This window comes from Parasteatoda tepidariorum, chromosome 8, assembly GCF_982258835.1.
Source record: "Parasteatoda tepidariorum strain Cologne lab strain chromosome 8, Ptep-v5.0, whole genome shotgun sequence".
Taxonomy (NCBI): domain Eukaryota; kingdom Metazoa; phylum Arthropoda; class Arachnida; order Araneae; family Theridiidae; genus Parasteatoda; species Parasteatoda tepidariorum.
The window spans coordinates 13,844,167-13,869,823 of record NC_141762.1 but is presented as its reverse complement, the minus strand read 5'-3'; the positions used below and the strand labels follow the sequence as shown (position 1 = coordinate 13,869,823).

The 25,657-nt window shown below is 29.2% G+C and overlaps 1 protein-coding gene across 1 annotated transcript in view; it reads left to right on the top strand.

The window, feature by feature from the left end:
- Positions 1-25,657, top strand: part of LOC107456815 (dopamine D2-like receptor) — a 230,934-nt gene that overhangs the window by 193,076 nt on the left and 12,201 nt on the right. Inside the window, exon 4 of the mRNA XM_071180684.1 lies at positions 20,794-21,046. Within this exon, the coding sequence (XP_071036785.1) occupies positions 20,794-21,046 (253 nt within the window). The remainder of the gene's footprint in view (positions 1-20,793; positions 21,047-25,657) is intronic.

Genomic DNA, 25,657 nt, shown 5'->3' with positions numbered 1-25,657 from the left:
TTTTAAGTTTTGCTTTTTAAAAAGGAGTTGAAGTTTCCGTTTAAAGTGAAAAGACACCAATATTAAACTAACCTTTTTCTCAACTGTCTACTTGATAAAGGAAACTTGAACACGTATTTTATGCAAAAAGTTTTGTTTTAGATAGTTTAGAACTTGATAACTACGTCGAAATTGAGAAAATAAATTTATTTATATTATTTCTCAACCTGATTAGTGATTGATACTAGTCAGTACTGATATCATTCAGTCGGCGCTGAATAATACTGCATAGACCATATTCGTCAGAATTATTTGGCTCCAAAAACGATGGCGTTGAATCATGATAACAGCCAATACATGATAATTAATATTTACGAAAATCAAGCAAGTTTCTCGACAGATTCTCATTTCTTCAAATAACTTACGTTTAATTAATTTCTAAGCAGTTTATTACGCTATTAAAATACGCCTTAAGAGCCTAAAGGAAACGCGTAATGTCAGATGTTTTTCAAACTATCAATTCAGTGACGTCACCCCACGCTCATTTTAATAGGGTAAATAGAAGAGACATCACGCTTTGGTGCAAAACTTGATATACAAATGAGTAGTGGCAATTGTTTATGGTTCCACGTGGCTGTTGAACCCTATTGGCTGTAGAATATAGACATTTGCTTATGTCGTGATTCAGCAGTCAATCAGGTCTGACACCCACGCGTGACGTCATTTTCAGGTTGCCTGTCTAATGTGATCCAAAAATTTTATTCAGCATGATAATAAATCGAACGTAATAACTGCAATCTTAAAACACTATCTCATTTCTAAACAACCAGCTGATTTCAGCGGTCTTCTTCTTCTCGGGTGCCCAATTGAGCACACTTTGCATATTAAATGAAAAATGTTAATTTTTGAAGAGCTTATTACAAACTCCATTTCTCATTCAGCAAAGTTGTAAGTTAGCACGTTATCACTTATATCATATTTTATATGAAATGAAGAAGAAAAAACTCCTGCAGTTTAATTTGTAACATTACCTAATGCGAAACTTGGGTCAAATATTCCTTTTCCAAATCTCCATCCCTGTTGAACTAATTGGGAATTCGAAGTGCTAAATTACTAATTGCTTCCTTAAGAATCAGGAGCTATAATTACTCTTTGTGCCAACTGCTTAGATTTCTAAATTTAATTATAATTGTAATTAATAAATTTAATTTAATTATACATAATTATAATTAATTTGCTGGTTGTGAAGTTAAAATAAAAACAAATAAATGCATCCATCCACACACTCAGGCAAAAGTCTTACCTTTATTATTATACATAAGCCTTCTTCTGTACCTTATCGTGTACAACATTTCACTGCAATATAAAAAATTTTAGAAATAAGGTACTTCATTTTGTCAACGCAGCTGTCTGATTATCCCGACAATGGACTATCTACTCGATATGTTATCATTTTCTAAATTCTGAAAGCTAAAAAAATGTGCTCAAAATGCAAGTTCTCGTAGACGTAACCTGATTTCTCATTAATGGGGCACAACATAAAATATTTTTCATGCACGTTCTATCAAAAGTTATGAACAATAAATACCAGTTATCTCTTTACGAAATTTAAAGTTCCTAATTATTATAAAATAAACTGTAGATTCTGCATCTATACTATAATTGTTCGGTTTGATTCAAAAGTTAAACAAGAATTTAAAGTGATAAAATGAATCAGAACTTTTCTTAAAAATTAAAATATTTTAACGTATAATCATATATTTTCAAACTCTCAGTCATTCATTTTTTTCATCATATTATTTTCAGATCATCATATATTTTACTTACTCCGCATTTTTAATAAAGAATAAACATTAATTTATGAAAGGGGTCACGAGTTCTAGTACAAAGCAATTTTTGTTACCAGATATCACTTTCTTATAAACATAAAAGAAACTTGAAATTTTGCAATCTTTTGTATCAATACTAAAAATACAGTAGGGTGGACAAAATAATGGAAAGACTATGAGAATGCCAGAAGCACTATGAGAATCATTTTATAACTTCAGATCAAGTGATTTCCCATACATACCAATGAAGTTTGAAGCTTTTAGAGCTTTAAGAGACCGACAATAAATTACAATACTATACCAAAAATGCAGCAATATAGCCAAAATTGTATGCCAAGAACTGTAGCATTAAATGTGTAACTTGTGGCAGTTATTTTAGTTAATATGTTCAATAGTTACACAAAAGTTTGTAAGCCTAGATTAAATATTTATGGAGGTATGGACATTTTTATATAATAAATTTTTTTCTGTCTTACGTTTTTTTTTTTTTTTTTTGCATTTCAAAATTAATAAAAAAACATATTTTTTAAACTTTGATAAAAATTCGCTTAAAACTGCACAAGATATAAGTAATTACAGTTGCTTTTTATACTGAGAATGCGCGGGAAAAAGTTTTTAAGAAAATCTTATTTTTGTTATTAATCGTATTAGGCAACTACAAAAAAAGTCCGATTTGAATATCTTAAAAATTTCAAAAGCTTCAAGCAATTTTTCAAGTAGTTTCTGAACTTTCTAAAAGAAGGCTCAAAATGATTATTTTATACTATATTAAACAAGATTCATTAAAAATTACCCCTTCTAAATTTTCTAATTAAATCATATTTCGGTGTATGAACATTTATTAAGGTATTATCATTTGTTTTTTTTAAATTCTCACTTATGATACAAAATAATATTTGTAAAAAAACTCCTTATTATTTTTAAAATTTTAAGTTCAAAAACTACTTTTAAAAGGGCTTAATTTTTTTTCAAATTTTGAAGATAATCAAATCGGACTTTTTTTATTAGTTGTAAAATACGATTCACAACGAAGTTCAGAAAAAAAACAAATTTAAACTCTACTCATATCTTGCGTCTTTTTAAGCAGTTTTTTCTCAATTTTTAAAACAAACTTTTTTTAATTAATTTTAACTTGCTTTAAAAATCTTCTTTAATTTTATTAATACTTTTAAAGTTATAACAAAATAAACCAAAAAAAAAAAATTTGTTTTTATAAAAAGGTCCACGTCGTCATATATATTTAAGTGACGACGAATTTACGATATTTTGTGCGTTTATTCCTTATAATAACCAAAATAACTGTCACAAGTTACAAATCTATTGCTGCACTTTTCAGCAAAGAGAGTTCAAAAACATTAATTTCCTTGTATAAGTTATTGTCGGTTCTTCAAACCTCTAAAAGCTTTAAACTTCATTGATATTTATGAGAAATCACATGATCTAAAAACTTTTGAAGTTATAAAATTTCTCGTTAAGCATTTTTTAAATATAATTGTGAGTGAAAATTTCTCTACATTTTGTTATTTAGTGGTCTCCAGTTTATTAACTGAATTTCTTTACGATGTTCATTTCAGCTCAATTATTTAACTACTACTGACATTTTATCTTTCACATCACCTAAAAATCAAAGTTAGTGAAAGCATTTGTTTAGATCAATGTTTTTACTCCGAGCATGCCAGATTTATCTAAGACTCTCTCCGAGCATTAGAAAATCCGACCTAAAAAGTTGCCTTAAATCCGGTATGATCCAGCACAGATAGAAATTTTTTTATAACATTTATTTGTTGTAGAAATTTGCTCAAAACATGCAGTAAGATTTAAACTAAGGGTAGACTATATTTGAGGGTGCCCCTTGATTCTCGCCAAGTTGTGATCGCGGTTGATCGCCAAGCTGGGCGATGTTGAAACCCAATCGTGATTCTGATTGGCCTAGATTTTAGCGTTATTTTTAAATGTTCAACGGTTGTAATTTCAGAGGTCCGTTAGTTCTACGTTGGATACCGGTTGGTAAGGTTACTTTTGAATCTGGTCTATAAGATCGAAGGTATGAATGCAGTCATGAAAAGGGATTTAAGAAAAAAATGTCACCGCTAGTCCGGTATTACAGAAGCCATTTTCGATTCGTATTTTGTCGAATTTATGTGGCGATGGAGGTACACGGATTCTATTCATGCTAAATTTAGACAGTATATAACTGTTATTAGATATTTCTGCGCACCTAAATCTGAGGATATTCAAGCCTAATAAAGGAGTGAATTGTTTTTTTTCTTTCTCCGCCTACTCCATTAATTTTTGCTTCGATTCAAAATCCTTTCTATTGGGTTTATTAATTTTGCTTATATTGGGTTCATTGCAAGCTTTATCCGATGTTTTGTTGAAATTTTTCAATGTTTTATTGAAATATCATTATGTTTTGGCCACGATTCCTATTACCACGGTGCTCCGCGCAAACAGGAATACCGCCAAGCATAAGTCGCCAATTTCGCCAAGGGGCACCCTCAAGTACATTTTTCCCCTTATTTACGAGTAAACTCGTCATTGCACTCAATAACATTTGTCACACTTGACTACTCGTGAATCATTATTTAGAATCTTTGTCCCTCGTCAACTACGTGATTGCACTCAACAAGGATAAAATGTCTCATTTCGTGATTTTTAATTGAATATTGATGTAAAGTAGAACATTCTAAATAATGATTTCATGTTCAAACGTTTTTGAGTGCAATGACGAGTTAACTCGTCATCGCTCATACATATCATACATTTATAACGCACTCAAAATATCTATGCTATTACAGTAGTATTATGCAATTATAATTCTATCATTACTACGTACATATTATATATATATATATATTAATACATTTTAAGTAATTTTTTACACTTGCTTATTTACATTTGCTTAAGACAATTTCTAAACGAGAAAGATATTTAAAAAAAAAAGATTTTTAAATGAAAAACAACGTTTTCTAAAATAACATATATTTTTCGCTTAAATTACATTTTTTTAAATTGATTCTCGTTGAAATGAAAAAATATATCTATATATATTTTCATGACTTTTCTTAAAATGCATTCTTTCGCACATTGAGTTCATTTTATCTCCTTTAAATCCATTTCGTTTTTTAATACAGTTGCAAATTAAATTTTTCCTCATTCCTTTCAAAAGTTAATTTTCATTTTAAATAGCCATCTTAAACTTAATAAACTCCATAAAATGTTAACTACTTTGGAGGAAATGGAGGAAAGAGGAGTTAAAAAATTCTCCGATATATTTCAATTTAAGTCGTTAAGTTTCCTTTCTTTGAAGAATGTGACACTAAAATTTAATTCTGTCACTTTAATATCCGCTTAAACTAATTTCGTTGACTGTAAGATTAAATGCATTAAAATATATTGCTAACAAGGTACACTCTTAAAGATAGAATCCAGCAGTTTTTTAGTTGATAGGAAAAAAAACTTAATTAACTTCCACGAGCCTTTTTCTTCAAGTATTTTCTCTTAATTAATTACACAATCAGAATCTTCTATTCTTTTGACATGGTCAAAACAAAAGAATAAGTATTTTATTTCGGTTTTTAGTTGGTAATTGTCTTAAAAACATTTTTGTTTAAAGTTTCAACAAAGAACTAGTTATCTAATTATGTTTCGTCTTAAAACAATTGAAAATAAACATTTTTAAATAAATACTTGTGTTTTACATATTCGTTTTTATAGACATTTAATTACCACAAATGAAGATTACATACAGTGCTTTTTTTGAACTTTCATAAACTTAAGTTAAATATTAAAACTATGGTAATTAAATGTGTGCATGTGAGTTTCTCTTATAACTCCATAACTATTTGCTCTATCATCCTGAAATTTGTCCATCAAGGGCAAGGGATTATTTTTGCCATGAATCCTAATATTTTCTTGAAATTTTCAATTCGATCGTTTGGAAAAGTTTTTTTGAAAAACATAGTGTTCTAATTATTTAAGCGTTAGTCATTGTTTTAAACCTAACTTATAGCTCTATTTGATAACAAAAAGTCAATGATCAACGCAAAAGTGGTAGCACCAAATTAGTGTTTCTAAAGTTATTTATAACCGCGTGTATAATGTTTAAAGTAATTTTTTTCAAACGTGTTTCTATAAATCTAAATAGTAAGCAAAATTAATGGAAAAGAGCTGGACTGTTTAGGAGAAACGTTAATAGCCACAGACTCTTCCCACAGACTATTGATGCCGACGATACTTATTTAAATTAGGTAATAGATCATAGATTTAAATTAGGCAAAAGTAACGTAGTAAAGGTAATTAATCGTTTGGGATACCACAAAAAATCATATTTGATAGGATTCAGGCCAATGATACTTCGTTAATGTTAATAGCATGCATTATTTGAAATTAAAAAATAAGTTATGAATAAATAAGCAAAATTAATGGAGGAAATAAACTTTTTCGCTTTAGGGAATTGTAAAAAATCGTCAAATTCTTATTGACACCAATGTTTAATTAATCTTGTTACTGCATACAAATTGAAATAAAAAATATGCTAGGCACTAAAAAGCAAAATCAATTGAAAAAAGATAGTTAATCGGTTTGATTTACCATAAAAATTCGTCATAGTATTATTGACGCCAATGCTGAATTAATTTTGTTAATGTGTGTAGATAGAAATAAAAAAAGAATAATTAACCAAAGAGGACACGTGCCTTGTTTAGCAAGCGTTAAGACACGTGGGGGTCATGGAATGATCTCAGATGAAATTCATTAATACGCTGAGAAAAAAGTTTATCATTTTATATTGGAAATATAACACTTTTGAGTGTTAGAAGTTAAATATTTATTGTCTAACAATTTGAAACTTTTTACCTATCTTATTGCGATAAAATATAATAAAGCATAATAATAATTAATTCCATGATAATTAGCCTATAAATTATATTATACGGATATGATGGCCTTAATGCAGACATGAATGTTTATAATAATACTTATTTTTGTTTCCTCGGAGACAATATTAGCGCACAGAAATTGTATGCTCCTTGAAAAATAATGAGGCACAGATCGTTAGTTCCAGTATTTCTCGATTTCTTGTGCAAAACTTTCTTTCAGAAATTTTGTAACTTCTATTTTGGAAATTCCAAGCAAATACTCTTTAATATTTGAATTTGTATTTCAAAATTCAAACACTGATTATTCGCTCGTTTTCTAGAATTGTTCAAGAATAAAAATATCTAGGTCTTTGATTTTCATAGACAATTAGGTATAGGTTTTCGCATTTAGGTTTTCATAGACAGTTAGATACAGATTTTCGTAGTTAGGTTTTCATAGGCAGTTAAGTATAGGTTTTCATAGACAGTTAGGTATAGGCTTTCATAGTTGGGCTTTCATAGACATTAAGGTATAGGTTTCTCGAAGTTAGTTTCTCATAGACAGGTTTTCATAGACAGTCAAGTTCTTGAATATAGTAAACAAATAGAAATCCCTTTAATTAGGGACGAAAAATAACGAAACTAAACTCGGCAGCCACGAGGGAAAAAAATTATTTGTAGAACAAACTGAAATACACTTTGCTTCATTCTAAGACCCCAAGTAACTGATGAAATATCTATTTTGGATGGAAATTCCTTGGAAATATTTACAAACGGTAGATAAGAATGGGAAACTCAGCTCTTAATAAAAAAGGGATGAACAGATATGTAGTTTTTTTAGGAAGTTATCGAATGCATGTGGTCATAAAATGACCCTTCCCGGGTTAACTGTGTACTACGAGTAAAAAGGCAAAGTTAATGGGTAAAAGAACTTATTCTTATAGGGGAACCGTAGAATATCGCCATATTAATTTTGTCTAAGCTAACACTTAATTAATTTTGTAAGGCGCACTACTTTTATTATGATTTGTAATTTCAATAAGGAATTATTCTGCAGATTTTCAGTAATTGCAGAAAATGTTTTTTGCAGCTGTAACAGATAGTGTAATAATTCTTTAATGAATTAATATTAAAGGAACTTCTTTCCACCAATGTTTAGTAACATTTTAAGCAGTTTATATTGAAGTTCAAACAAGGAAATGGTCATAAAATCCTTATCCCAATCTTCAGAGAATTTCATTTGTTTTCAAAATCTTTTGTTTGCTACCGAAGATAAATGTATTTCGTACAGAACTTAAATGTTGAAGGTTATGTAATAGGGACTAAATCTACTATATGTAGATAGGTATAAGTATTATATTGGTACAATTATATTAAAATTGTACCAATAATGAGCAATTTTAATACATATACTGTAGAAATAGATGTTTTATGGCCCCTCGAAAGGAATAAGTACCAGCGAAAATTCTTTAATACTGGGATATTTTGGTTATCATGATTTGATCATGAACCATTGTATTTCGGAACCTGATACAGAATACAGTAAATATTTATTCTGATGTGACAAACTACAAAAATGTGTTTAGCTTAATTTAATAACGAAAAGTCACTTTTTTTATTTAAGTGCGTAAATGCCTATCAGTTTTGTACGTGATTTTGTACTGTTGTTCAGTACTGATTTATTGATTATTTTCTTTTTTCATTCATCCGGAACAAAGACAGCTATAAAAATATAAACTTTTTTCATAGTAGAAATACGTACTATTGAAGCATTAAAACAATGCTAACTTTTAATTCTTCTGATAATTAAAATAAACTATATTCCGTTGGAAAGAAATTAAAGAAATTTTTATAACTAGAAGGCTTCGCCCCCTGCTCGCTGGCGCTCGCCAACCCCCGGAACTGCTTTCGCAATTCATTTCGAATTGCTTCGCAATCCGATGCTCGCTTTGCTCGCCCATTGGATACGTTCTTAACGTCTAGCTTTTGTATACTTTTTTTAACACTGAAGTTCCGAAAACTTTTCACTGTAGAAAATTCTAAACCTGTGCATTTCAATATTAATTTGAAATTGAAAACAGTTCGCATATTTTTCTTAAACGCACTATTCTAAATTTCAGTTGTTGAGAAAAGTAACTTTTGCAAGTTTTGTTTTAAAGTCTTCCCCACCAAAGGGCTGAAACCATGTGTTGTAAAACAATATGAAATAGTACCGAACGCCGGATGTAAAGCATCGGCTTCGATGAAGCTAATTTTGTGAGAATGTTTTTGATAATTCGGTGAGAATTCACCCGATTAGACATATGATACTCACTACGGGCTCTTGCGCGCCGAAGCCTATCAATTAAAACGTATTAGCGTTTTATATAATATAGATTTGATTATATGTAATTATTTCTTTTCTTTTTTAAATCGCATTCTGCACATAATTGGAATCATTAATTATTTCATTGCAATTCAATAACTTTAAAATTTTAATAGCATATCAGTAGAAGGGATACCTCTTTTATAGAAGTTTGGTCAAACATCTAAGTTACATTATTCTTCAGAATTTTTTTAAGAAAAGAATTAATATAAGAAATTTATTCAGACTTTATTCAGTTTCGAATTTATTCAGTTTGGTCAAACATCTAAGTTACATTATTCTTCAGAATTTTTTTGAGAAAAGAATTAATATAAGAAATTTATTCAGACTTGATTATTTAATTGGAGAATATGCATTTAAATATAAATCACTGCTGGAATAAAAAAAAATAAAACAGTTCCTTAACAACACGTTGCAATCCTGGGAACTCTACAATTTCGTGCCCAACACCAGGATTGTGACAATGTGGTTATCATTGGAGCATGAGCCGTTTCTTAACGTCCTATGGAAGCCGATGCCCATCGATCTGAGGCTAGGTATTTGTGATGCCAATATTGGCATTACATATTTATTTCCTAACCTTTTAAATATCTTTCATTACTTAAGCTTATTTTTATTAATAGAATTACATTTAAAATAAATCAAAGACTTAATCTTTTTAAACGAACATAAAATATTTATTTCTTCTCTTCTAGATCAATGTAACGGATACTTTCTTTTTATTTCATTACTTATGCAGACATATTAATTCACTGTCGCCTCTAATCGAAAACAAAAATCTATTTATAACTTTTATTCTAATTTCTAACCGCAAAAATGTTTCAGTTTCATGGTTGTAATAATTCTCATAAATTTGCTGGCGACTCGTGATCGCCAAGGTATTATTTTAAACCCAATATTGATATGCTGGTTGGCTTTGTTTTGGCTATGTTATAATTTATTAAATCGCCAATTTTGGATCTCCTACCCATGCTTCTGTGTCTGTTGGGAACAAAATACACGTACTTTTTAATTTGGCTTTTGATTAGGCAGGTTGTGGGGGATTTATCTCCCATGGCCTGTCCTTATTAATATTATTATGCAAAATTGATTCAACTGAAATTCTTATGGATTAATATGTATATTTAGTATCTCGAGCTCTGCAAATATAATAAATAAAAGCTTTTTATTAATTCTGATCCGGTTCAAGTATTATTTTCATCACCCTTCTGTTTTCATCGCAATCTTCAATTTGTCAGAATTCTACAACTTGGCCAACTATACCAATGCAAACTCCAACCTCACCTGATATTCCAACCATCTCAACATAAAATGGCACACTGAATCATCCTTCTTCATAGTATTTTACTTCAAACTTCTACTAGGGATTGAATCCCGGTACTTTACAAAGACAATTTAGGTTATTTTTAATAGTTTCTAAAAAAGCGCAAGATGTATTTGAAAACATATAAAAGGAAATTACAATTAAAGTATGGTCAAAAATTTCGGAACATGTAAAACTTACCGTTTTTGAGGCTTCATGGGGATACCAAAAAATGACACGGTAATGTAATCTTTAATTAAATACTTAATTAATCTTTAATTTATCATTTATAAAATATTTAATAATTACGGTGTAGTAATTTTCAACATAATAATTAAAGATTTTGGTGTAATTATAAATAAAATATTCTTTCTTAATATGTAATAAAATGTGACAAATGAGTAAAAAGTGGTACTTTTATCATGATAACTTACGGAATTGCATGAAAATCATTTATTCAGTTAAAATTTTGCAACTGTAACTTTCGCAACTGTATTTTTTGCTAAATGTGCAGCAATAAAAACCAAAATTTATGATTAACCGTTACCATATGGACGGTAAAATTACCAAATAAATGGTTTAAATATAGTATATTTTGATTTAAATAACCATATTTTATTTATTAGAAATGCCATTACCATGGTAATATTACCGGATTTATCCGTGCACTCACTTTATTGAACTTAAATTCATCCATAGTATAATTTGGCATTTGCTATTTAATTTCCAATGCATTTCTTTTTTAATAAATAATGCAATCGCATTTTTTTTCATACTTTTGACTTAATTAAAAAATAATAGAAGTTTTATTTTGACTAAGAGAATTTTATTGTCTCAAATACTTGTGTTTAAAGTTTCAATGAAGATACCGTAATCAAATTTATTACCTATGAAACGATTTAATGTAAATATTTTAAATCATTAATATTGCAGTTAAACACATTGGTTTATACATACATTTAATTTTAGCAAGTTATGGGCCATTTTGAATATTTTATGAATTAAAAACTAAATAAAACATTTTATGAATAACTCTATACATTATATATAATCTACTGCACGCATATAGAAAAAGCAGATTAAACATAGGTAAAAACCTTGTAGCTAGAAGTTATTAAAGCATTAAAAGAAGCTTGTAACGAATTTTGTTAATTAAATAAACTAAACCTTATTGTAAAATGAAAAACATAACTTTTATAAATTAATAATTTGTTATAGTTTGGTATTTTACAATTTGTATTATTCTTATAATCAAATTAGTTAAAAATTAGGTTGAGATTCTGCAGCTTCTATATGTTAGTTATATAACTCAAATAGTAAGATTGTTGAAATTATTATTTTTATTTTCACATTTGCGATAAATAATTTTTCTTCAGAAACATTTATAAAATTTAAAAAAAAACAATCATTCTATTATATATATTTTACGAAATAACAAAACTTGATTTTAATATGAGTTATTCTATTCGGGTAATTTTGAAACATATAAGCAAATTCGACGCAACTTACTTTATGCTTCATTAATTTAACTTGAAGTAAAACTCAGTTTGAATTTTATTGACTTTTTTTAATTATATACTTGTTACTTCAAGAAAATTTAATAAATATGAAATTTTAATAATGTTTTCATTCGCGTAAAGAATTTGATAAACATAAAAGTTTCTATTTCGCTAATTATAAAATATTCTACTTTAAGAGTTTTTAATTTTTCTTGATTTGTAATATGAATTTGAATAAATAAATTACTATTTTCAATTTTCTCTTATAAATAAATTATATATATTCTGTACTATTTATTTGTTTTCTACTTTTAATTTTTTGGTGGATTTTTAGAATAGTGTTAAATTTCTCAAAGCACATTGAAAATTAATTTCGATTAAAAATTGTTAAAAAGATTGAAAACCATCACAGAAAAATTCGTATTTCAATTTTAAAATGAATACTTTATCGAATATGATGAATATTTAAGGATATATATTTTGAAAGCGAAATGCTTAGATTTGATGTTTCCATTAAAAAGAATGAAGGAAAATAAAACGGAAGCTGAGGTAGCAACTGCAGCTAATTCTGAATAAATTATGTTACTTAAATATATTTAAAAAAAACAGTGATTTTGTCACACTATAAACATATATTTAAGATGATTAGGAATATTGAACAAGCAGCAAAATATTTCAATAAAAGGAATTGAAGATTAAGTGCTAGATTTATCACATAACGAGCGGGTGACCGAGCTCTGCTCGGAGAAAACAGGTATCGAAGCTAACTCGAAGATTTAAATTTTCAATTGTGATTTATCAAAACAATACATGCCATAAGAAAATTTGTGAAACCATTGGTGAAAAGATAAGCGGTTAAAGTGCACCATTGTAAACTATCTAAACAAAGTTAGTGTTTGGAAAGGGAACTATTCTATACAAAGGTAAAGTTTGAAAAGTCATAGGAAATAAAATGTAATTGATAACAAAAAATTATACAATTAAGGACACTGTTCACAACGAATTCGTAAATTTGCTTCCGTTCATCCGCTTCTTGAAAATTCTTGTCCAGGAAAAGGCGTCGATGAGAGAGGTATTGTCGAGCATAAAAGACGATGTAAACTCCTCAGGAAGACGCGTCATCTTGGTGGTTGTAAGCGTTGCGAGGTTTCACGATGCATCCTTTCAGCTTTTCATTCGTAACAACGGTATTCAAAACGTGTCGCAGTATTTTTCTCAAAACAGCATCGATGGGCAGCGGGCTGTCGACTGGATCGCAGACTAATAGTTGACGTTCTCCATAGCTTGCTTCGTAAAGCTTGCATCCAGTGCTCGCCTCTATCCATTTGAGCTCTCTTGTGAATGGGAATGAGTAGCACGTCGAATCCTTGTTGAACGCCGTATAGATAGTTGGAAGCCTTGTTCTGGTCGCTGATATCGTTGAGAAGAGCCATTCCTTCATAAGCGCCATCCGCTGTTGTAACGTAGAAGCGTGCGACAAATTCAGGGTGAAGTACGGCAACTTTGACGGTCGGGTAAGCTTGTTCGGCGTAATGGAGAAGCATTCTGACAATGACGGTATCTTCTAGTTGTCCATTTGCGGGAAGAATTGAGTTGATCGCTTGTTGTTCCAAAATTCCGGCTCCTTGAAGAATTTCATGTAGAGGTGCGTTCTGCATGTTGAAAATGTAGCTTGAAATCTGACGAATGTTGAAATGTCGGACTTTGTTGACGGTGATTTTAACACAAAAGTTAAACTTTTCTCCACTTTGATAAATGTAAACTAATGCGAACCTTACAATTAAATTATTAATTCCTTCGTATATTATTGGTTTAAGTTGTCGAAAATTAATATTTCAATTGTAAGATTCGCATTAGCATACATTTATAAGAGTGGAGAAAAGTATCTATAGCCATTATGGCGAACTAATAAAGTTTGAAAATATCCTATCTGTAACTCCGAACTGCTCGACCGTAGCGCTTCAAAACCAGCGCCAATCGATTCCTCGTGGCCAAAAACCCCAGACCCCCAAGTTTACCGGAGTTTATTAATTCTGGGGCGATTTTCGAACCATTCCTCGTATTATAGTATAAGATAAACATTTAGCAGAATAAAATGCTAAGGAATATTAAGCAGTCATCAATATATTACAATAAAGGTTATAAAATCTTAAGTAATGGATTTTCTATTACGTTGATAAGCATTTCAAATCAATATTTTAATTATTTATACTTTTTTCAAATAGTTAGAAAATAAGCAAAAAGCTATTCATATACATATGTAGCATGTTTTAATTTAATTTTATTACCTTACTCAAAAAAGGTTGAAATTTCATTCTATATTTTTGTCAAAGGTATAATGTCAAAGGTATGCATCTTTTTTTTTTTTCAAAAGAGTAACTGAAACTTATATTTGAACTCCAAAAGGATCAAAGAAATGAAAGCAAATGCGTGTTCACGTCGCTCAACAACGCTATGCGTAGGTTAACGGACAGACAAAACTGAATTGTTACCTGGCAATCATGTTGACAATTTAGGCCTAAATAGAATTTGAGACTAAGAAATAAGGTGTGAAAAATTGCCTATTTCAAAGTATAGTAAAAACGTTACAGGTCATTAAATAAATAACAAATTATAATAACAATTTTATAATTTTATGCCGGATTAGTATATAAACGAACACCTGCTGGATATAAAACATTGTGCTAATGTTTCTGACTTGTGCAAAAACATAACTTAGGAAAAAAAAATTAAAATTGAGTTTATTATAAGTTCAGAATCCCTATAGTTGGTGCTATCTAAAGATATTTTACTTTAGCCTGTACTCTAATTATTTACAAAGTTATAGCAGTTTTTGTGCAATGTAATAACAGTGGATAGACTAGTGATTTTAAATCTTTAAATGCGTTTATCTTAAAATCAGGGTTTTTTTCCCCATTTTACACCACCTAAGCACGATATCTTATATTGTTTTAAAAATAATTGTCTGCAATTTTTCATGAGTTTTTATGATTATAGCACACATGGTTTGAACTTCAGACTAAGAGAAAAAAAGTAGAATTTAATTTTTTAGGAATGTTTTTTTCGCTAAGACACGAGCGAATATGCTTTAAAAATTTGTTTTTTTTAACTACATTGATCCCTAACTCATAGTATATGAAATTGCTGTTAAGTTAATAGTTTTAAAAAAAGTTTATAGCTTTCTAAATAAAATCCCCAAAGGATTTTTTTGTTTTGCGCGACAGAGTTTTTTTACAGCGTCCATGTTATTACCTAAAAATGTTATTTTTACCTGCTATTATGCCTGTTATTTTTACCCAAAAATGACCATCTAAAAAAATAATTAATTAATTATAATTTTTTGCTAGTTTTATAATTTTTTACTCGTAATAAAGCATATAAACTAGTTTTTAAAATTTTTTTAATTAATGTTCTTAAGAAAAGTTGTCGAAACTAGTCGGATACCTTAATTCAATTTTGTAATTCATTCTGAATTATTCAATAAACGATAGCTTATATTTAGCTTCCAAGTCTACTCAACTTAGTATTGTAAAAGTTAAGAACCTTTTTTCAACAATAAATATTTTTATGAACCATATTATATTTTGAAAAAAAAATCATTATGGATATAATTTTTTTTTTTTTTTTTTTTTTTTTTTTTACAATAAATTTCTTTGACATTTTTGCAAATGTTCTCTAATTTTCTTTTCAAATATAATTTTTAATTCTGAATAAATTATGCGACGAAATATTTTGTTTAACTGTTCAGTACGTTATTTAAAAAATAAATAGCTATTTCAATACACAAGAAAACTAAATAAGATATATTCTCTGTTCACCTGAACTATTACATTTTAAGCTAAATATAAGAAGATCTTAAAGGACATTGTTAAGTGGCTGCATTACACTAGCGCCAAATCTTTTTTTCAATTTTAATTGGTTTAATTCAGTTCAAAACTAAATTAAACCAGTTAAAATTGAAAAACGATTCGGCGCTAGTGTGTTGCAGCCACATCACAGACATTTTATATAATTCAGGAGCATCACGTTAAAAAAAATATCACAGCAAAAAGTTCTGTGTAAAACTCGGTTTCACGTAAAAAACAGTCTTGTTTAATCACTTGGGGGATAACTGAGTATTTATGGAGATATTTATGGACATTTTTATAAAAAAACTGAATTTTCTGTCTTACGTTCTTATGCTATAACATCCATTACGTTCTTATGCTAAAAAATCCATAATATTAAACAATATTTTCGCAGCAATTTTGAAATTAATAACACAATTATAGTTTCAAAATTGAAGAAACATTAATTTGAAATTGTAAATGATATGCGTAAATAATGTAGCCCTTTTATACCACGCATGAGTGGGAAAAATGTGAATTAATTAATTGTATTAAGCAATTAATAAAAAAGACCGATTTGAATATCTAAAAAAAAATTAACAGTTTTAAGTAATTTTCAAGTTAATTAGTTTAAGCAATTTTAGTTTTTTTATACTCTTTAAAAAAAAAGTTCAAAATTGATAAAGGGTTTTCTACAAACTTCATTTTGTATTATTAAAGTAGATTTAATAAAAATGACACCGGCATTGTTGGTAATCATCCCCCATAAAAATATATTTTCTTTCGCATGTTTTCGTTACTTATACAATCATATTTCTGTGCATGGACGTTTGTTGTAAAGTATTATCATTTGCTATTTAATTTCGCCTCATGATACAAAATAATATTTGCAGAAAAATCCATTATTATTTTGAGATTCTTTTGAAAAATAAAACTTCTTAAAAATTTACTTAAAACTTTTTAAGTTTTAAAGATATTCAGATCGAACTTTTTTTCTTTATATGCAGAATACGATTCACAGCAAAATTATGAAAAAAAAATTTAATTGTCAACAGTACAAGAGAACTACTTTACTTATATAATGCTCAGTTTTCAACGTTTTTTTTTAAATTTTAGGAAAATATTCTGTAATTAATTTTAAATTGCTTTACAACTTTTATTTATGTTATTGAACATTTTTAAAATTATAGCATAAAAAAACGTAACACAAAAAGTTTCGTTTTTTTAATGAAATCTCCATATCTCCATAAATATTCAAGCTAGGCTTACGGAATTTAGCGCAATTACTGCATATAATAACCAAAATGATTATTACAAGTTAAAAATATGTTGCTAAATTTTTAGGCTAAGGGTGTTCAAAGGCAATATTATCTGTTTGAAATTTATTGTCGGTCTCTCAAACCTGTAAAATCTTTAAATTTCGCAGATAAGTATGAAAGGCACACACTTCTGAAGTTATAAAATGATTCTTTAAGTAATTCTTGAAAAAAATGATAAAATGTATTACAGAAGTGTATTATAGATCATTGTTTTGCCATACATTAAAGCTCGATTGTTGTGAGACATGGGAACCTTAGTTCTAAGAAAGACTATGTGAGGATTGAGTTATCAACAATGTCAGCCTTCATCTATGAAACCCAACATTGCATCGAGTTAACATGTATTATATACTAGGAAATTGAAATTATATTTTTGTAGTGGTAGATACACTGCAGTACTCCCCCAACAGAATTATATCTGTGATAGAATTCGACGAATTGATGCCACTAGTTGATTCTTTGCATTTTTGTGAGAAGCTAGGATAGCAGAGTATTATGATCACAGTACTTTTGCTGATAGTGAGAGCTGTATTAAGTTCACGGGCCATGGCTGCTCCATTGACAGCCGAGTGTAAGGAGGCCAACGTTGTGTGTGATTGAGACTGAGTAGAAACAGTGCGAGGAGGTAGCTAATGTCGCAGTCACAAATAGCAAGTCAACTGTTCAATGTGCACCATCCATCGAAGTAGGTGTTTTCAAATTGAAGTGGAAGTTTCTGTCAAGATAGGCGCATTCACATCACGTCCGGGTCACCAATGTAGGGAGTGAGTTATAAACAATGTCAACCTTCATCTATGAAAAGGTACCCCACCACAGAATCAAGTTAACATGTCTTATATACTTGTGATTCGAAATTATATTTTTATAGTGGTAGATGCACTACAGACTACCTACTTATGACGACAGCGACAGAAATATCAACAACTGACATAAGAAACAATGTTAAAATTCAAAAGTGTAAAACATTAAAAAAATGTGGTAAGGGTTTTAAACAAGCTGATATCTAGAAACATTTAGTCATCAACAATCTTAACTAACAGAAAATATCTTGCAACACCCATGTGCTTAATAATTTTAATTTCAAAGAAAAAACTTTTAACGAAACAATGCAGATAAACACAACGAAGCAATGGAATGTGAAACTACAAAAATATTCAATATTTTTGAGCAAAATCATATTATTAAATCCTAACACTTCGTCCCAGATACTGCAGTTTATCTATTAAGCACTTAAATTAAATATTCCACCTCAAGCGCTGTAAACAGACAGGATCTTACTGTTCAGAGTTCAGAGATTATGCTTTATCTCAACTATTCCGGTTTTCCACGTTTTCCGCTTTTATGAGAAGATCCGGAAGTTATGCAGATCTCTTTGCATCAACTTCCGGCCAGGAGCAGAACAACTCATATATAAATAACACTCTTAGGAAATTTATTTTCTAATCTCCCTGGCTCCCCGCATAGTTTTTACTTATTTCCCGAATCTAAAACTTTTCTTCTTAGGGAGCAGGTGTTTAAAAAGAAAAACATAAGTTAATTTTAATTTCAAATAGTATGTCCTTAAACTAAATTCGAGGTACGTATAGAATTTATTGGAAAAGTTTTCTAAGCGTTACATTAAAATATTCATAAGGTGTTTAATTCGCTTTCCCTGCATTCTCTTTGTTAAAACGAACTCCACTTTTTAGCTATTAATTGTATATCTTACATTATAATAAATTAAAGCTTTCAACACGATCTTATCTTAATCTCCCTAACTATTTAATCATCCTTTACAATCCAAGTTTCTGTTTCAGACTAAAAATTTGGTTCCATACATAAAATTATAACTCATTCCACAAAGATATAAAAAAATTACGACTATTTGTCAATTTTCTAGGTAAAATGCAACTAGACCGGAAAAAGTTTAAGTTTTTCTTTAATAAACATATTTTGTAAAAGGAAAGAATTTTATTTTCTTCTTCTGATTGCTATAAAAGTCTTTATTTTATTTTGAAATGTAATGGAAGACGCATTATCTATAATCTGTATAACTGATATTAACGATATTCTACATAAATGCAACGATGTTGCATAAGAAAAACTATTTATATATGCATGATTTCTTTCATATTTTCCATACTACTTTATAGAACAATCTATAACCATAGCAAGCAATAATTGTTAACTGTGTTGCCAAACTTACGCCAGACCTTCTTATTAAAGATCTCAATTGAATCTATTATTGTATGTTTGTAAAGTTCAAGATAAAAGTAAATAATTTTTTAAATGATAGAAACGACTCAAAATATCAAGCTTTTTGGTTAATCCATAGATCCAGAAACACGGTCAGTTTCAAAATATTTTGTAATACGTTTTTTTCTTAGTATGCAATTTATTTTCAACTCAAATTGAGCTCATTTTAAACACCGATAGAAAGACAGCCTTTAGTCGCAACAAGCATTGAACATTTAAAAAAATATAATTTAAATCGTACTTTAACTTTTTTTTCGTTTTATTTCCATATTCCTAAAAACTAATTTTAAAAAAAAAATTTAAGTTATGTATCAAAATTTTTTAATTTTTCTGAAATTAAAGTTTTGTTATAAAAACTCTGACCATTTATTGATTAGTTTTCCTTACTTTTAACTATCATGCTGTTCTCGTGTTAAGAGCAAATCAGTATGTACTTTTTATATATTATAACACTCAAAAAATATTTGTAAAGATTTAAATTTCGATCCTTTAAAGTAGGGTGATTAAAAATATGAACGTTGCTTTTGAATTAGATATTTTTTACATTAAAAAGTATTGTTTAAAGCAGTAAATTAGAACCAGTACTTCAAAATCACTCGTGATCCATTAATTAAAAGATAATGCTTCGGCACAATTCTTAAAATTCTAGAAAACATATGTTTCATTGAAATTAATAAGAAAACTCAAAGGCAGGATAAACAAAATTTGTTTTGTTTTCCTGACAAATATCAGTCTTCAATAATACTTTCAGTTCTAAAATTTGTCCTTCATACTTTAAATACTTTTTGGACATACGGATTATTTGTTACAATCTTATAAAAAAGTCTTTAATATAAAAGTAACCAGCCGTCCTCAAATCTTGAGTACAGTCCTCAAATTTCACTAATTGACATCAAAAACTCTCAAGTTCTTTGAGAACAGAAAATGTCCTCGAATTTCTTTGAAAATGGAATATTTTTATATGCTCTGAAATATCAAAATGGTGCACGCTTTTTTAAACAAAATAATTTCGTTTTACAGAGACCACAAACATAAAGCAAAAAAGTATCATGCTAAAACTAACTGAGATAAACGCAATAAATAAATTTTAAATGATTTCATCAAATAAAGATATAAAAAAAATAAAAGCGATTTTAAAGGTTTTTTTACGTGTGTTCAAATTCACAATATTATATTATATTTCAAAACTACTTAGAAAAGAAACCAAGTTTGATAAAAATGGTACTGCTCTTGATATTAGTTATCAGCTAAGCAAATATCTTTGCTGCATATAAAAAATAATATTTTCCATAAACAAAAGTTGTCCTCAAATCGTAAAATTCTTTGCAGGATGCTCCGCTTATTTGTTTCAAATCAAGGTTAATAATTCTAGGCAACTTATGTAAAGAAGAAAGAATAACAACACGTCAGGTACTAACATGCTATAAAAATGCAAAAAAAAGGATTCACATTTTATATGATACCATCAGATTAAAAATGCCATTGAATTTTGTCCAAATTCTATTTTGCATATATCTTTTGCAAGTTGTTTTTCTGCAACATTTCATGTATCACTTATTGTCGTATTTTTATTTTCAGGTTCATTGCTGTGACACAACCAATTAAATATTCAAAGCATCGAAATAATAAAAGAGTTTTTGTAACAATAGCTTTTGTTTGGCTGGTGTCAGCTGCAATTGGTTCTCCTATCATGTTGGGATTGAACACTTCGCCAGAAAGGGTGTCTACACTCTGTGTCTTCTATAATTCAGATTTCATCATATATTCATCTCTCAGTTCATTTTACATACCCTGCATTGTCATGGTCTTCCTTTATTATAGGATATTCAAAGTAATTCATACCTTTCAATCAAAAATAATTAATACCTTGCATCTAATTATAGATTTTTCGTGAAAGACCCTCAAACCGTTTAATATGTTACTAAATTTATCTAAATAAAACATTTGACTCGATTGTGTTAGCCATAAATTTATGTCATTTAGAAATTTCAAGAACTATCTACATTAGAGAAAAATTCCTGGTCAAATTACGATAAAAGGTACCGCCACTCAGGGTGCCGGTATTTTTTACCGTAAAACTTTTACCGCAACATGATACGGAAAGACATTCTGATATACAGTAATTTTCACTAATTAAAGTAAAATCCCTCTAATTAAATAATTATTACTGCAGGAACTACGGTGTAATATCTTACGGCGAAAATAGATTTTGTGGTAAAATGGATTTTACGAATAATGCATCCAAAGTGCTGGTACTTCATACGGTAATTTTACTCAGATATTCCTACAAGATATTTGAAATACTCAAAGAATCAAATCACCTTTTAGGAAGCAAATTCAGTTGTTTCTTTTCCAAAGTTATATTAGTTTTCTGCTATTGTTGTCGTAAGGCATTGAGGCAAGGGATGTGATTGTTCTGGTCTTCTACTGGCATCATCTATAGCCAAGAATTCGACTTCTGCCACACCCGCTTATAGGGCAGACACATTTATACATCCATTCATTGATCGACAGATTGTAATTTTGACCTTAACCAAAGAATGATCAATCTCCAATTCAGTACCCTAAGAGGTATAGTTTGTTACGGGAGCATGGAGGATATTGTGACCTGGAAGACTTAACACGTGCACCATCCACCATTTACTACACGGGGATCCTAGCATTTTATATATATATATATATATATATATATATATATATATATATATATATATATATATATATATATATATATATATATATATATATATACTGCCCGGTATATATTTGCCCGATACTTGGTGTATACCGGGCAGTGGCACTTAATCTTAAAAAAGCATCAGTGTAGGGTATACCGAGCGATGTATATCGGGCAAATGGAAATGTATGGCCCGATACCCCAAACACTGATGTTTCTTCTGATCTATCGTCAGTAAGTATTAAAATATGGAATAAATGTAATTATATCCACGAATAAATTCATATCAAATCGAATGTAATAAATATTTCGGACATTCACCAAAGCGACTATGTGATTGTTGACATTCACCGGTGAAAGTCAGAAATAAGGGTATTTAGCAAAAATTTTCGGACATACACCAAGCGAATACGTGAATGTTGACATTCACCGGTGAATGTCGACATTTTCGAGACTTCGGTCATTCACCGTAACATATATATATAAATATAATAACAGATACAAAATTGCCGTCTAAATCTATGTCTGATCAAATTTCTCATTTTCTTCCATATGGATCTTCATGTATTTGATAAGCTATCCCTTGTACGGTAGATATTTTGTCACTTTAATTTTCTCTGATATCATTTGATTCGTATTATACTTTGACCTACATAGCGAGAATGTAATCTGTAATCACAATCACAGTGGAAACAGTTGCGATACTTTAAGTCCGGTGAACGTTGAAGCCATTTAAGAAGGAAGAATGTCAGCTTTGCACCCTTAAGTAACAAAATGCAAGTTTTCTCTCTTTTTTTTTTCCTTTTTTTTTTTAAATCTAGAAATTATCTTTTACAGAGATCGCTGCATGAAATGCCAGTTAGACCTGCAAAAGTCTTCAAAGGTTCATTCATTCAGCGCAAGGCTTATTTCTACTACAGTCAGTTGTCACAGATATATTTTATCATTACACGGAGTAAGAAAAGTCTGGTAAAATTACCGCACTATGTGGAAATGACATTTCTCGTAAAAAAACATAATTCTTGATTATGAAACTAAAGTATTCACTATTTAAACCATTCATTTTGTTAATTTTACTGTTCATATGGCAACCATTAGCCGAAAATTTTGGTATTCAAAATTATGATTCTTATTTACACACATATTGTAAAAAAATGCAAAGCATAGAAAAAAATATTATCGAATAAATGGCTTTTATGCCATGCCGTAAAGTATTATGATAAAATTGCTAAATTTTACCACATTTACCAACTTTCATCATACATTAAAAAACCATGTTTTATTAATAATTTTGCCAAAATCATTATTGAAGTGATTTGTTAAAAACTACCGAGCTACTTGAGATTTTCTCAGAGCTTTAGACACGATAAATTTTAACATATTCAGGTAGTTTTGACCATGCTTTTCTTCTTAGTGTAATTACTAATTCCTTATAAAATCAACCAGTAATTGAATAAAAAATGAGCCTGTGAGCAGTTTGGAATGTTCTGTGAGCAATTAATGAACAGACAAAATGGTGTACGTTAATTCTCAAATTATAGAGTGCACATTTTTGATCATAAGGAAATTATTTGCTTGGTAACATTAAAAAACTCAAACAGCTTATAATAATTTTAAAAAATGTAAATTTTGATTAATGTTTTTATTATTAAGAGGTGTAAATTATTGTGATTATTGCTTTCAATATTAGCTAATGATAAAATTAAGCAGGTTTATAAGTTTAATCCCATATGATCACAGTAATCCACGCAACAAGGAAAATATATTGATCATGTAGACATTTTATCAATATAACCGTTACTAAAGTAATCAACTGTCACAATATGTCCCCGGAAATATCACTCCAATTTTTTGTTTCATTGCATTTTTCCTAACAATGTTCTTTCAGCAATATTATAATTCAATTTTTTTAGAGCAATTAGGCTCTTGAATATTTAGTAAATTAATCCGTTTGGTTGAAAGTTTTCAATTTTTGATACAATTTGTTTTCTATGCAAATCTCTTTAACAATGGAGTCTTTTATTTGCTTCGGAAAAAATAAACTAAATCCCTGGACATTAAACCAAATTAATCTTATTAACTTTCTGCTATTTATTCAAAGCTCCATTTGAGCTGCAAATATTGCCCTTTCACTTAGTTTGCGAGAGGTTCCGCGTTCAAATCCAGGCCAAGCCCAAATATTTGCACTATTTATGGCCTGAATAGCCTGGTTGGCAGGTTGCGGGACTCAATATTGTGAGAACGAGAGTTCGATTCCAGAAGGCTGAAGACTCCCCGTGTAGTAAATCATGACTGGTGCACGTTAAATCTATTGGGTTTTAAAGTTCTCTATGTTGTCATAACAAGACAATACCTCAAAGGGAACTGAATCGGAAATTGATGGTTTTCTGGTTCAGGTCAAAATTAAGATCTGTGGACGAATTAATGAATGTATGAATGGGTCCGCCCTATAAACGGGTGTGACGTATGGGTATGCTAGAAGTCGAATTCTTGGTTATTGATGGTGCCACTGGAAAACAAGAGCAATCACACTCCCTCTGCCTTAATAACGACGACAACAACGTTAACAACAGGCATTGCAAAAAAGTCCTAGATATCAACTATATTACTTACGGATTACTCCATTTGAAAACAATCTCCAACTACTGACGCACAATGTAAAGCGTTTCGGATCAAATTGCGGAATGAAGCACCAGCATTTTGGGTGCATCATCCATAAAATATTCCATCGCAAAATATTATTCAATAATTTTTACAGTAATATTTAGATAATTAGAGTGATTCCCTGATTTTATAGCAATTCTAATAAAACACTACAGAACATCAGATTTTTTTGTTCCGTAACATGTTCAGGTAAAAGTGGATTTTACGGTAAAAAGTAACGAAAATTGATTGCCGGTACTAAATTTGATCCGGAGTTTTTTACTGTGTACATAGTATTATTATATAACACAATCGTTGATTTTGAGGCATAATTATATGACGAATTTGGTAAAACTATGAGGAATTTTTTAGGTTTCAAACTTTCTCTGAAAACCTTCGTACGAAATTTGCTTCCAATAAAATAAACTGAATTCTGTAACATATTCCCAACAATAAATTCAATACCTTCCAGGTTTTTATCCGAAGCCCCATTTAAGCTAAAAATATCGTCCACTAACAGGAGACGAAAGAAAAATCGAAGTCACATTGTTATTTTTGCGGATAAAATATTTCTTTATGAAACTTGAAAAAGCTTTATGGAAGCTTTTCTAAATCTCACCTTTTTTTTCATTCTGTTCCCTTAAAAGTGCCTTTTGAATAAGAAAATTTCAGTTCTTTTTTATCATGAAATATTAGCAAAATTTCAATCTCATTTTTAATAAAAGTAATATTCATAAAAATGAACTTTTATACTGTGAATTTAAACTTGAAAAATTAATTAGCGTGACCTGAATTTAATCAGAAAGTAATAAAAGAATTTCTTTTCAGGTTAGTTCATTAAGAAACGTGGGTAGTGCTTGTATTTAAAATTCTTAATTAAAAGGAGAGCTTGTATATATATTGTGACGAATTTGTGAAAGAATTTAAGCTAAAAATTGATAGGTATTTAAATAAGGAAATAGTAATTTCGTTCCTCTACGATATATATTTATACGATATATACTTATATGATATATACTTATATGATATATACTTATATGATATATACTTATATGATATATACTTATAGGAAATATAATCATATGATATTCCTTACAAAAATATCTACATGAAAATAAGTTT